The sequence below is a fragment of the Triplophysa rosa genome, linkage group LG12 (assembly GCF_024868665.1).
Source record: "Triplophysa rosa linkage group LG12, Trosa_1v2, whole genome shotgun sequence".
NCBI lineage: Eukaryota > Metazoa > Chordata > Actinopteri > Cypriniformes > Nemacheilidae > Triplophysa > Triplophysa rosa.
In genome coordinates this window covers 18,794,021-18,807,891 of record NC_079901.1, presented here as the reverse complement: position 1 = coordinate 18,807,891, position 13,871 = coordinate 18,794,021, and the positions used below count along the sequence as shown (strand labels likewise).

General features: G+C 39.3%; 2 protein-coding genes across 2 annotated transcripts in view; one reads left to right on the top strand and one right to left on the bottom strand.

The window, feature by feature from the left end:
• The window catches only part of itpr2 (inositol 1,4,5-trisphosphate receptor, type 2), a 69,957-nt gene extending 65,152 nt beyond the window's left edge, over positions 1-4,805 (top strand). Inside the window, exons 56-57 of the mRNA XM_057347334.1 lie at positions 2,047-2,208; positions 4,087-4,805. Of these exons, the coding sequence (XP_057203317.1) occupies positions 2,047-2,208; positions 4,087-4,170 (246 nt within the window). The 3' untranslated portion in view covers positions 4,171-4,805. The remainder of the gene's footprint in view (positions 1-2,046; positions 2,209-4,086) is intronic.
• Positions 4,806-8,176: 3,371 nt separating this feature from the next.
• sspn (sarcospan (Kras oncogene-associated gene)) lies at positions 8,177-13,385 on the bottom strand. The gene is made up of 3 exons (XM_057348111.1): positions 12,882-13,385; positions 11,297-11,383; positions 8,177-10,057 (listed from the first exon to the last, which is right to left on the bottom strand). The coding sequence occupies exons 1-3, from the start codon at positions 13,134-13,136 to the stop codon at positions 9,698-9,700; spliced, it is 702 nt and encodes a 233-aa protein (XP_057204094.1). The 5' UTR covers positions 13,137-13,385; the 3' UTR covers positions 8,177-9,697.
• Positions 13,386-13,871: the final 486 nt, after the last annotated feature.

Genomic DNA, 13,871 nt, shown 5'->3' with positions numbered 1-13,871 from the left:
GACTTGCGATCAATGCGGGTTCAAAGGTCACAAATTCACCATGGGATGTGTCTCACTTCTGCTTTTTCCCCCAGCTGGGCGTCTCGAGCCGTATGTGTGTGTGTGTGTGTGAGAACAGATCACTGCAGGAATGTGTGCAGCGGCCAGCCATGTTAATCAAACTGATTATTGCAATCATGCTTCTATTTCCAGAGCCGATTTGACGGCGGAGCTCTGAAACCGCTTTTCCGTTACAAAACAGCAGCTTTATAGCGATGAGAGGCGAGGACACGTGACGCTATTATTATGTAGTCTGTCAGATGGGTAGAAATGTTTAATGGCACTTTAGTGACAAATCAGACACCTTCCTCGCACAAACGCCTGCAGTGGGGTGAATCATCAGCGGGCAAACAAGGAACACCTGACAATAATTAACACTGAACTAATAATCAATGAAACTACAAAGAACTACAAAATGACATGGGGAAACAGGAACTCAGGAAAACAAAGTAAAAGTCCAAAAAACAGGGCAACACAGACTGAATCGTGATACATACACTGGACCTTAATGTTTTTTTTCCATTATCAACTGGACAATTTTGGGGGGGCCCTGGGGGAAAAATGCCACCCTAGACACAGCGTTGTCTGTTGGTGGTCCACGACCCCCATAGTAATGGAAATATTTTTTTTCTGAGTCTCGATGTTTAACTAAATATAATAGAAGGCTGATATTTATGATTTGTAAATAGTAACTTATATGGATTTATGGATCGATTGTATTGGTCAGTAGATGTGCTGTATTTATAATGTACTGTATCATAGCATCAATACATGTCACGCCCAGCAATGCCCTTCATGCATGACTGTATTCATAATATAGCACGTCCCTCATGCCTTATAAAAAAGGCTTTATCGTTTAATACGCTCGTAGTCTTGTGAAAAGAGACATTGTCTCCGATCAATCTTTCTGGTTTTTTTCCAGAAAGGAAAAAGAGGCCAAAGGACAGTCTTGTTTTCATGTTTGCTTGGTTGCATCTTTCAGTGCAAGATCCTGAAAAATAAATCCGTTCATAAGACCTGAAAAAATACAGTCTGGTCTCTGTTTCCCCGTCCTTGACCACACCTCCCGCATAAAGGCTTTAATGTTTTTTCACGGACGTCATAATGAACCATTCCCTAAAATGACTTTAATAATGCTAATGCCTTTTATCTTCTGAAACTTGATTCGGTGCATATCTCTCAGTGGTCCTGAGTTTGATTTGAAGATTTGTTCTTGGAAGGACTCGTTCTATCGTATGCCAGAGAAAGCGAAGATGCAGAAGGCGTCTCGGGTATGTCTCCCCAAGAGTGTGTGCGTGTTGTGCGAGTTGTGTGTTGTTTCATGCTTGTGCAAGATCGGAAGGCAGCGCTTTCCCACCTCTAAACATATCCTGGAACGCTCTGAGCACCTTGCATCGCTCCTGTCAGGCTGACTGTGAAAAGCACCTTACATAACTGCCTGTGATGAGCTGCTGCACCGTTACCCCCTCCTTATATCACACATGCCACAGACACAGACATAAGACCCCCCCTCAGACAAGATAAAGCCATATACACACCGATCGCACACAATAAATTACAGAGCACAAACAACACTCTTGAACGCGAGCTACCGTGCAGGCCCACACACTTCACAAAGCATAGTGACTCACTGTTATTATCTAAATCCAGGAAAAAAATACTTTTTTAACTCGGCCTGTTGTTTATTCTGCATGAGAAGTGTTTTTAGTGTTATGTTTGCGTCTGAGTACTGACTGACATTTTTCGCTAGAATGAAGACATTTTACGAAACTTAATTTATTGTGAATACTGTAATAGTGTTATTCAATCCAAGGTTGTGTGCATTTATCTAATTCATTACTCATTTTTATCCCTTTGTAGTGTTGCATGTAAAACCCATTCATTGCCATGTTCAATCTGTGCCTCGTGACCCTAAACCAAATTGGTTTTATGGATATCTCCTCTAGCACATCCCTAATCAAAAAGATGAACAATTCCAAGTGTCATTCACGTCTCGCTTTCTTTCAGGAGAAGAATCTAGACTGGTTTCCAAGGATGCGGGCCATGTCTTTATTGAGCTCCGAGGGAGAGAGCGAACAAAACGAGATCCGATTGCTGCAGGAGAGGTTGGACACTACCGTGGCACTGGTGGCACTGCTGTCCAGCCAGCTGGCTGAGCTTAAAGAGCAGGTAACATATAGCATAACATGCTTGCGTCCCGTCCAATAGGGTGGCCCGCATTCACAGCCCTCTCTGAGCAAACCGGTCTTGTTCATGCTCGGTGAATCGAAGGTCTTTCTTCCTCACGGGGCCTCTGGAGTGTTGACTGGTCGGCCCTGCTGTGGAAGTGCGTCAATACAGGGGTGGGGCGGGCGCCCTGCGGCAACGTGGATGTTCCGGCTCTGCTCCGCTGTGTCAGATCGCTGATATCACCTGCCTGGCCCACATGTGATTCAACACGAACAGTTGAACTAATTCACATGACACAGAGGGAGACAGAAAGAGAAGAGAGCTTTAGGTTTTAATTGGATGACGTTGGAAACGAAATTGCTGCCCCATGGCTCAGTCTCCTAAAAGCATCTCCCTGACTTAGAATTTCTGCAGGTTTCATAGCGTGTTGTGAGATTTAAGCTTCTCACTGTGTTCTGTGCTGTACTCGAGCATAAACATGCACAGTCACTGAGAATCGGCTGCGATCCAAAGCCAGTTGAACCAGAAACTTGAAAGTGGTCACAAGGAATCAAGTGTTCCTTGATCTCTGCAGATAAAAGAGCTTGATGTACTTGATGAAAATATTCTGTAACTTTCAGTACTCAAAACTTTTCCCAGAACTCAAAAGAGAATTTCTTAAAAACAAACTGCTAAATGACACTGCAACATTTTGAGATCCGAGGCATGATTGGCAACATGTGACTGTGGGTTTATTTACACGTCATTCTCACATGCTGAGTGTTAAAACTGGTCATGGTGACTTAATAAAGCCAGATTCTAGTAAAAAAAACATTGCTTAAAGAGTTAAACGTCTGAAAGATCATCAAACCTCATGCTGTTTGTGGTTGTGTGACACATCTGAACTTGATGTCCTTCTGAAGAATCTCAGCCAAAGGTCAAGGTCACTGATCATTTTAGCTGATCTATGCAGAATGTTTCGGCATGGATTATGTCTTTATGTAACTTTTTATAACTCTTGCTAAAGGATGGGACAGTTAAAACCTGACAGCATTAAAATGATCGTGTTAATTTCACACATGAAAAGGCTGTTTTCTTAAAAAAAACTACAAAAACAAAACTATTTTATTATATATACACACACACACGTGTATATATATACTGTATATATACTGTATATATAACAACAGGCACAGTAGACTACTGTAGTGAGTACTGTAGCCCCCCTCATCCACTAGCGGTCCTTCTGGTGGTCACAAGGGGCCGGCTCACTGTAATTCTCCTTGCACTGCTGGATGTTAAATAACTTATTAAAGTGATTTCTCTCCTGACAGCCAGAGCTAATAAAACAGATCCTCCTCAGCTCCAGCCAGGCTGACTTCCAGCTCAGATCCTGTAGGCGAAATTCGACTTTGTTGTGTTCAGATAAACAGCCTCCTTCCAGTTGAATATAGCAGATGGTGTTCCTCCTCTATGTTTTGAATGTAGGATTGTTTACTCACTGGACACATCGCTTGGATAAGAAGGCTGCAGCTCAATCCGCTTCTCAACAGTTGATTTCATGCTGCTAAACCGTTATCTCTAGAAGTATACATTAAGTATTGCATTTAATAGTCATGTTTTACGTTAACTGTTTTTATAGGCAATTTTTATTTTGAAAAACGTATTAGCCATCTTTTCCACTAAGCTTGTTGCAGTGCATTCTCAGATTGGGTTCAATTTGGCTAAAACGGGGCATCCTTGGAGACAGCGTATCTATTCCGCCCACCTAAAAAGCTTTCACGTCAGCTTAAAAAGTCCACAAGGTTTACAACAAAATAACTGTGTCGAAGAGAGAGTAGGCTTTGAGAAGTGACTAAAGTGTCTTCCCTGTTTTGTATGTTTTTTACACACCTACAGATGACAGAGCAAAGGAAGAATAAACAGAGATTGGGCTTCCTGGGACCATCACAGATGAACCATCACATCCACCCTGCGCACTGAGGATGAACTTCATCACACGCAGATGCTCACATTCACACCATGAACAACGCATGGTGATATCACACTTTACATGACACAACAGCAGTTACATGAACAGAAATGACTAAAGACTATGGTGTCATCTCATTGAAGTGCTTTCTGAGTTAGAAATCTGAGAGATTTGGGAGATTCTGGAAGGTTTTATTTGGGAAAATCATCACTGCTTGTTACCAGTATTGTTGAGGGCAGTATTCCACAGCCCATTTGGATCACGCTTAACTCGGACTGCCTTTGGAACGGCTGTCTGATTTTTAAACTTAAAGTATTACCATTAACATTTTAATTGTCATGTACATAACTGGATTATTGTTGGACTAACTGGAAACATAAAGTGCCTAACGCTTTGTACGTTCTTGAAATATGGTGCCTTACTGTATGATTCTATTACGCAAACTATAGGACTGGAAACATTATCATTTCATAATAAGTTAATGATGTGACCGTCGGAATCAATGTTTTCCACATCCTACAAAGATCTATACCCTCTTGATCCTAGTACTAATCCTCAAATGATTTTTACTTAGTTTTTTTAAGTAAAAATGTGTCTTACAAAGTTGTACAGTGAATAATAAAGAATTTATATTTGTTTAATAGTATGGAATGTTTGACTGTGAATGCGTAAAACTTTCTTAAAGGGGTAGTTCACGAAAATAAAAATTCACCATTTATTCACCCTCGTGTCATTTAGAACCTGTGGAACACAAAGAAGATATTTTAAGAAATGTCTCGGTGGTTTTGTATCCAAACGGGTCCAGTGTCATTTGTTTACCAACGTTCTTCGAAATATCTTCTTTTGTGTTCTGCAGAAGAAACTAAGCCCTACAGGTATGGCATGACACGAGGGTGAGTAAACGATGAACAAATTAGCATTTTTTGGTGAGCTATCCCTGCAGTCTGGATGTTATGCAGAATGACTGTGGTGTTAATCAGCTACAATGCACCTGAGTTTGCATTTACACACGTGACAAGTATTTCAGAGTTCTAGAGAGTAACCTGATCTTAGCCATGTGACGTGAGTATTTTTAGACTAAGGTCCTTCTTTTATTGATGGAATGATATAGCATTGAACGGTGAGCATTACTACCAAATCAAAGCTTTTATTTACAGTATAGTTAATCATTTGTAACTTTAAATTCATGTTTATAGCACTGCAGATGTGCAATAAGATGTAGAAAAGAGATAAAATTGCATCAACCGTAACAGATCTGAAAAACAAAGACGACTGCCAGCATTAAAAAGTTAAAATCAAAGTCTAATGAAGTGCATCTGTTTCTCGTGCTGATAAACACTGCTGGATTAACATCCATCAATAAAACACCTGTTAGTAGCTTTAGATACAGTTTTCCTTGTTTGTTTAGGCCCCAGAGCCCTACCCAGTTACTAGGGAATGCAAAGTCTCATGTCTACTAGTTACTTTACTCTAGCGCAGGTTAAAATTAGCTGCTGACTGCTCCATTATAGCTCACAGCTGTCACTAAGCAAGGGAAAGTCTAGAGGAGAGTATGTTGGATAGCTGCCACTCTCACTAACTGTCCCCAATAACAGACACGGACCGCTCATCTGTCGATAGCATGCTATTCCAATTCCAATACAGAACAGAACAGGAACAATCGAATAACAGTCATGGATATAGCAGTTATTCAATGAATAGGTTGAGGGGTGTTTGGTTTGTTAATGTACTGTTCTGAGCATTGATCATTGTTTTAAATAGGCATTACGGTATGAGCGGATGTGGTGTAATGGGAATATCTGCTATATTAACGAAAGGTTAATAGAGCTGTGACTCATGGTTTGCTGCTAGCAGTCTGTAGCAGGTGGTACAGATGAACAAGGACATTCTTGTTTTACAAGGTATTTTATTGGATAAAACTTTTTTTTCAATATGTTTAGTCTATCCCGGAATAGGATAAAATGCAAAATTCCAATGCATGAATATGCTAAAATATTTAGATTTTAGAGATTAACAAACGTAGATTAAATAAAAAATTTGAAACATGAATAGTTTTATAGGCACTATACACTAACTAAAAACTTTATTGACCAATTAACTATATGCTTAATCTTGTAAATATGCTTAATAAGCTTGTTTCTATAAAAAAATGTGTGTGTAGATGCCACATGCGACCTCTCCAGACATGTCAATGCATCTCACTCAGGTAACTCAGGTTGTCACTCAGGTAAAAAGATATTTTATTTTTCAAAAACACAACTTTGCACAGCCTTTTATAGTAAAAATATAGCAGATATTTAAGTCTCTGAAGAAACGGGACAATCTTTAACAGGTAAGAATGTGTTTGTATATAGTGTATGTAGTAATTCTTAAAAGTTGTTTAACTGACACCTTTGTCTTGTTGGAATGTGTTCAAAAATATGTTTGTATCTACGCAACAGCGCACATTCTTTGACGTGCATACATGACGCACAGTCAACTTCCTCTCGAGTGTTCACAGACCGGATTTGACTTTGACAATTTTCCAATATGGCGGACGACTTGCAGCCCGTGGAAACAGCTGCTAATGAGTCATCCATGTATATGGGCCATTCCACCAAATGGGTGCCTTTCACTTGTTGAAACTCATCAAAATTAAACTTCATTTTTTTCAAAACAGAATCTAATAACACACATACTTGACTATATTCAAAATGAGTATTGGTCCATCTCAAGCACTTCATTTCATTTCAGGATTATAAGTGGAAGATGGATGCATTAAAGTAACTCGGCAAATTCTAGTGATTACCAAATATGTGCATTTTTACACTAAACAAATGACATCTATGAAATAATTTAGGTAACAGGACAGTATTTTCAAAATGACGCTCCCAGTTGTCATTACAATATCATCAAATATGTAAAAAAGAAAATGAGAGAACTTACCTTTGCTCTTCCCACGGCCTTCAAAAGATGCAACTTCCTGTTGAAAAACTGATTTATGGAAATTCCCCAGTTTTTCAGAGGTGGGAATGGGTTAGGGCAGGGGTCTCCAACCTTTTCGTAACCAAGATAATAATGATAATGATAAAATACTTTCAAACTTTAAACATGTGATGCATTATTTTTCAGTACACAGGACCAAATTAAGTTTTCCTTCACATGTTTTTGCATTTGAATATATGAAAGCTTAAAACACATGCTAATAATAACATTTTCATGACGATAAAGTCACATTTTCGTCAACTGTCCTGAGTATTATTGTTGAGCCCTGTGTTTGGCGGGCACCTTACAGAGTTCATGCGGGTGCCCGCGGGCACCACGTTGAATACCACTGGGTTAGGTTAACAGGACTGAGTGAAAACCTGGGGACACGACGAAGATATGATATATTTTTTATTTTATTTTTAAGATTTCAATCATTATTTTTTATGGTGAAGTCCTGGGGACAGAAATGGCATCCATTCGGTGGAATAGCCCATATGCATCTATGTATAACCCACAGCTAATAATGTAATTCATTTGATTAAAATATGAGTTCATACACTTTTAATAAACTTTCAAACACGCTCTCGCTGGACAATTATCGTGATGCTCAGTCACGCAGGTGTGCACAGTTACGCAAGCGGAGAGACGGATCCGGAGAACAACATCCAGCACAAACACTCATTAATCTAAATATACCTCCTCCCTTCCTCCTTTCCACATGTGATGGGTCTTCATGTGATTGTGCATGTTGTTGTCATGCTGGTTGGACGGAGAGCAGATGAGATCTGTCACATGAGCGCGTCTCCGAGTGGCCACAGAATCACCCCGGCTGCACTCTTTCCCAAAAGCACCAAATGTGAGGGGATTTTTCATGTTCCTGCTTAATCTAAGTGTGTGGAGTGACTCACTGAAGCTGCTGTTGAGAGCGAGGGGCCACAGATCTTTGAGATGATCTGTGTGGTCTTGTGAAGACATTTAGAACAACAGCACTGACATGTATAGCTGTTTTTTAAAAATGGATTTATTATTTTGATTATTGTCAGTGAGTCACATTACTGTAATATTGTTTTTTTTACAGAAACACTTGTGAAACTGCTGATGAGATTGTTTATTTACTTATTTATTGCACAATTAAGAAGTATTATATGAATATTTTTGTTTGTAAGGGGGATTTGTGTTTGGGTGAAGTTATTTCACATGGTTGCTCAGCATAGGAGAAACACATAGTGAAATTCAATTAGTCACTATTTAAAACAAACCGCAGTTGGATGATGAGGAGAAGAGTTATGTAAATGTCTTTTATTAGAAAGAGGCTCAAAGGAGAGATGAGTCACACAAAGCTTACATTTAAGGGTGTTTTGCCCGTGCCAGAGCATCATGTTGCATTCAAACACCAAACTAAAGGTCTTTTTAAAGTGACAGGGCTTAGTTTCAAAGTAAAGACAGAGTTTAATGTATGTTTGGATTGTTTTACATTACTTTCATGTTTCCACTCTTAAAAATAATATAATGACTTCAAATCAAAACAATAGGAAGAGGGTTTTTTTTCACATTACATTGGCAGTGACCAGCCGTTTTCTCTCAGTACCCCTTTCTAGTCCCCCCAAACCTTCACTGGCTGTGTGAACTGTGACTTCAGGCCAGCCGTGTCACTGGACACACCTATTATTTCTGACTGCCTTGTACACTGCCTGTTTTGTCTCTACGGTTCTAGGCAGTTCTTTCTTAAAGCGATACTGCATCGAATACATTACATTTTAGAAACAGTTCGGTTTTATATTCGTTTTTCTTTGCATGTTCTCACTACATACCAGAGTATAGAAGGATACCGTGTGTCACTATAAGGCAACAGTCATCAGAATGTGGCATGATTATACTATATGTAGTTTTTTTATTTTGTATAATAAAACTGATCATATAAGTAAGAAAATGTATAACTTGTTCAACTTTTGCAGAAGAATTATGAACATTGTCTTGGGCCCTGGACCAATGAGAGCACTTGAACTGAAGAATTGAATAAAAGGAGTAGGACAAATATGAAGTTCTTGTGATTCATACAATATCAGCATCTCTGCAGGTTGTACAAGCAAAAACTCAATTTTCAAACTTTAGCACCGCATTTCAAAAGAGGCTTGAAGCTCACTGTACTTCCACATCTTTGAGCTTACATGTTTACTTATTAATTTAAACATGTAAAACTGCAAATAAATGAAATTGTATGCATAGCATCACAAGGTGAGTAAGAAGAGTAGATTCTTTAAGTCGTGACAGGTCTCGCTTTCCTTCTGATAAAAATACTCTCGTTGGCAGTGGCAAATTAAAGACGCTTAACCTTGAATATAAACCTTAAAAATTTCCAAAAAGCCAATATTCAAAAGTATAATATCTCTTAAAAATCACAAACATTTTCCAAAATATTTTAAATATCCTAATACAAACATCATTCAGTTGCTTAGATTGAAGGTCACATATGACTCAAAACTTCCGCTTCCATTGCAAACAGTTTCTTCCTAAAGGCACGAACGCTCCTACGCTCCTCAATTTTTGCTTCTCGAGAGTGATTTCTCAGCCCTAAACTTTCTGCCACTCCTGGGCAGAGGGAGATCCCGTCTGCAGGCCGGCAAAAAACACCTGATACCGATGTTTCCACATCATGAAAGCCCCCACCAGGCAGACAATGGCCTGAGCCAGGTTCAGCACGATCTGCAGAAGGTTGTACATCGGGAGTGTGCTTACGATGGCACTGCAGTCTGCCACGCCACTGTAGGTAAAGGTTCGAGCAATAGGATCCTCAGGGTCCAGGGTGCACGCGCAGTCCTCGCCCATTTCCTTGCACACAAAGCTGTTAGTCAGGGCATAGTGGTGGCACTGGAAAGCAATGACCAGCACAGAGATGACAAGCCCTATCGTGCAGAAGAGGAAGTACAGGAGCTGGAAGGAATGAAGAGAGAATCTACAATCATTTTTGATGTTTATGATAATGGAATGGACCTAAGAATGGAAACCTGTTCATATAAGAGCTAAAAGTTTAATCTTTATAACCCAGAAATTAAGTTGGTGTAGATTTTAATGGTCCATCAAGGCACTGAAGGCATGCCAAATTGAAATATAATGATGATATGAAGAATTATTTCATATCTGTCAGAGCTAAATTGCATAAGTTCCTCAAAGCACATTTGAAGAGTTTGGTTCCAAAATGAGATAACTCCGTTTTTAAATATTTTCAAAAATCATGTTTTTATTGTGTTAGTTAGCTGTATTGTTTTAGTTATTATGGCTTAAATCAAAACAAACCAACTGCAGCTTGATTGTCTCAACTGCAGCTTGAAAAATCATAAAATATGGAGATACAAGGTTTCATAAGGACAACAGCAATATTTAAGCTCATGTCCTCTAAACCCCGATAAGTTAAGACAACTCAAAACATTTGTGGAAACGTATTACCACAAAACCTTTAAGTTGATAACTCAATTCTTTTGAGTAAAGAACACTAAACACATAAGTATAGTAAACTCAAAATAATTCATTTTGAATAGACTTCAATTTTCATTTTACATTTACTTGAGTTTCACTTATCAATGTTATGATGAAGGAACAACAGCCAATTACAGCTGTAGCATTATCAATGTAATGCCTTTAGATCAAATTTGAAATTAGTCTGTTTTCCTCCTAAGCTCTACTCGTCTGCACAATGGTTACCTCATTAAAATCACTAATGTCCAAAACTCCTTAAATAACAGAATAGAACAGAATACTAAACATGTATAATCCCATTGTAATTTTGATATAAATACATAAAATAGCATTTTATTTCGAGATTTACTTCCATTATCCAGTCCACACAAAGCATGCTGGTAATCGCTCTGACGTCATTGGAAGATATAATTAATTTTTTTGAGTTAAGTGACTTCTTATTTTTGTGATCCTGGAACTCAAAATATCAAAATAGTTAAACATGAAAGTTGTAAGATAAATGAACTTTTTCACAGTTTTGAGTATGGTTTGCTACTCATTTTTGATGAGTAGATTATACTGTTTGGGAATACAGTGTGTAAAGCGTTAAATCGCATAAAAAGATGTTACTTATTTACTGTGTTATGTAACAAACCCGTGCACTTTGAAATACATTTACAAATCCCAGCAATGAGGTGCAATTGCATTCATTTTCACCTTTGTGACAAATTGTACCGTTGCTCTTTCATCAGGCGTTCTGGTAATGCAGAAGAGGACGAATCCCAGCAAAGCCACCACGCACAACTGCAAAAAAAAAGAAAAAACAGGATTTTTAATAGACCTCTTGTCATTCAGACCCCATATTTAGCACCGTAACAAATCATACATGTGACCCGCAGTTTTGTGAGGTGGCACGAGGATGCTGCGCAAACACGTCCATCACGTGCATCTCACGATCTGTTCTTGAAAAAGTTACCATTGTTGGCAAGTTATGAACACATACCAGTCCACAGGATTGCTCTAATCTTATTTGCTGTAAAGCAGTTCCCTGCATCCGCCTGGCCTCTCATGAGCCAGCCGTGACCCTTATTGTAATCAGCATTGTGCAACTCAGCATCGAGCTGTCATCTGATAATTTATTGACTGTGGTTGCAAATTGAACAGTTCACCCCCCCTTCAAGATATATTTATCTCTCATGCTCTTTATATCACCCTTTCATTCTCTCTCTCTCTCTTTTCTCTGCTCTATCTCTCTCAGCACGATTGGAGTCTTGTGACTAACGTGTGGTGTCTAATTTGATTGTTTTTCCCAGTTTCTGAGGCGAGCGAGCTGAACAGGCGTCTTGTTGACTTCAGCATTTTTCTTCAGGAACAGCGGTGCTGGTCTCGTGCGCCCTGACATGCTATCTGATCAACCTTTTCACACCAATGTTGTGTATGTGTATGTGTCTGTGTACAATATAGCTCTTTCATTAACACATTGCTTCATAATATTGCTATGAAACAAAAGATGATTTGGCATGATGATTGAAAAACTTATGTTAGATAACATGAGTAGCAACATGATACAACGATATTTTTATGAAAGAAAGGTATCTCTTTAAAAAGTACAAATTTAATTTTCAGAAACATTTACTTTTAAACTATTCCACTTTTGTTAGTTGTATTAAACTTTTGAAAGTATTAGAAATAGTTTATTTACGTATTTGTTATCCCAAAAGCTAATGTATGACAGGAAAGTGTCCTGCATGTTGTAGCTCTCTGTTATCTTGTCATATCGTCGACGTGCATGTCATAGACGCTTGCTTTGAAGAAGCCTTGAAAACTTTCCAAAGGTGCAGTTTCAACTGACCTTCTAGGAGTAAACAAAGTCAAACTTTCTAGATAATTGTACCCAAGAACCTTCTGAAAATGTTCATATAAATATTTGTTTTCAATTAATAAATCTTGCCTGTTTTTAGTATGTTAAATAACTTTTTTTAGAACTTTTTTACTGTAAATCCTGAGAGTCGATTACTTGCTCTTATACACTTTCACGTGTGGTTCTCATGAACTCTCAATACTTCTAATATCTGAGGTTATTCGTTTCTCTTAAATGCGTCTTTTGAACTCAAACACAGGTGATATTAGTCTCTGTAACGGCATGCTTATGAACATGCATGCTATTAATGTATGCTTATGAACTTGGCAGTTTGGCCAATGGAAGGTGGACAGGTGAGATGGCCTCATGCATGGCCCTTAAAAAGAAAACAAGGCATGCTGGGAGCTGAGGATAAGAATGATGAAGAGGAGGATTGCTTACAATGATTCCAGCCCAGTGGGGCGTCTCCCTGGCTAGCAGAGAGGAGCTAATGGCAACCATGAGGAAAGCCACGCCTGCTATCGCGATACCCAGCAGGAGCTGTAACAGAGCCACCAGCAAAGGAAAGCGGCAGCCACAACAAATCTGGGCTTCCTCCGTCACTGGGCCTCCCGTTCCTGCTTTTCCCTTCTTCTTATTGCCAGGGGGTGCGCTGCCTCCACCCGAAGACCCCAGCGGACTTGTTCCCATCCCCATAATTCCTCCTCTATCAGATCGAGATTCCTAATCTTCCTCTGAAGCAAATTGTTCTTATTCTCTCTTCTGTTTGTTTGTTTGTCCGTTCTTTTCTTTCTTGCCTTGTGTGTCTTTAGCTTTCTTCAGTCTGAATGTTCCTGCACACACTGTCTGCCTCTCTCTGCCCTGCCCTTCCCCTCCCTCCTCACTGGAGGAGTATGCGAGCCCTGCTCGGCTGCTGCTATTCGGAATCTGAAAGGGCTCTGAACTAATATGGAAAACATTTGGAGCAGATTCCACATGCAGCGTGAGAGCCACATATAGAGCAGAACCGAGCAGAGGAGAGAAGGCAGAGAGGAGGGTGGGTAGGGGACCGAAAGCAGTAAGGGGGGACTCTAACAAACGACAGCGACCAGTCTCCCTGAAACTAAGTGGTTAAAGTGAATCTTACAGGGCAAAATGTCACTGGCGAACATGTGGGTGAATGCTTGAATCCTGCCAACCTCTTGCTACGCACACTGTATAATCTACTCATAACAGCCTGGAGTCAGTCACATGATTTTGATTAGGTTATGTGACCTGCAGGCACGTGAGACGGTTAATCGCTTATGAAAATTGTGTGCAGGTACACTGTGTGGTCATTTTACTTAATTATGCAGAATCATTTACTGCATGCAACATGCATTGCAAATAACGAGTAATGAAATCATTTAAATGCATTTAGCAAAACATTACATCCAGCATTTTTAGAGTGTA

Coding starts and splice junctions, on each gene's coding strand:
- sspn (XM_057348111.1), bottom strand. CDS start 13,136: ATGGGGATGGGAACAAGTCCGCTGGGGTCTTCGGGTGGAGGCAGCGCA. Junction 11,384..12,881: donor CCCACTGGGCTGGAATCATT/GTAAGCAATCCT, acceptor TTTTTTTTGCAG/TTGTGCGTGGTGGCTTTGCT. Junction 10,058..11,296: donor CGGTACAATTTGTCACAAAG/GTGAAAATGAAT, acceptor CATTCCTTCCAG/CTCCTGTACTTCCTCTTCTG.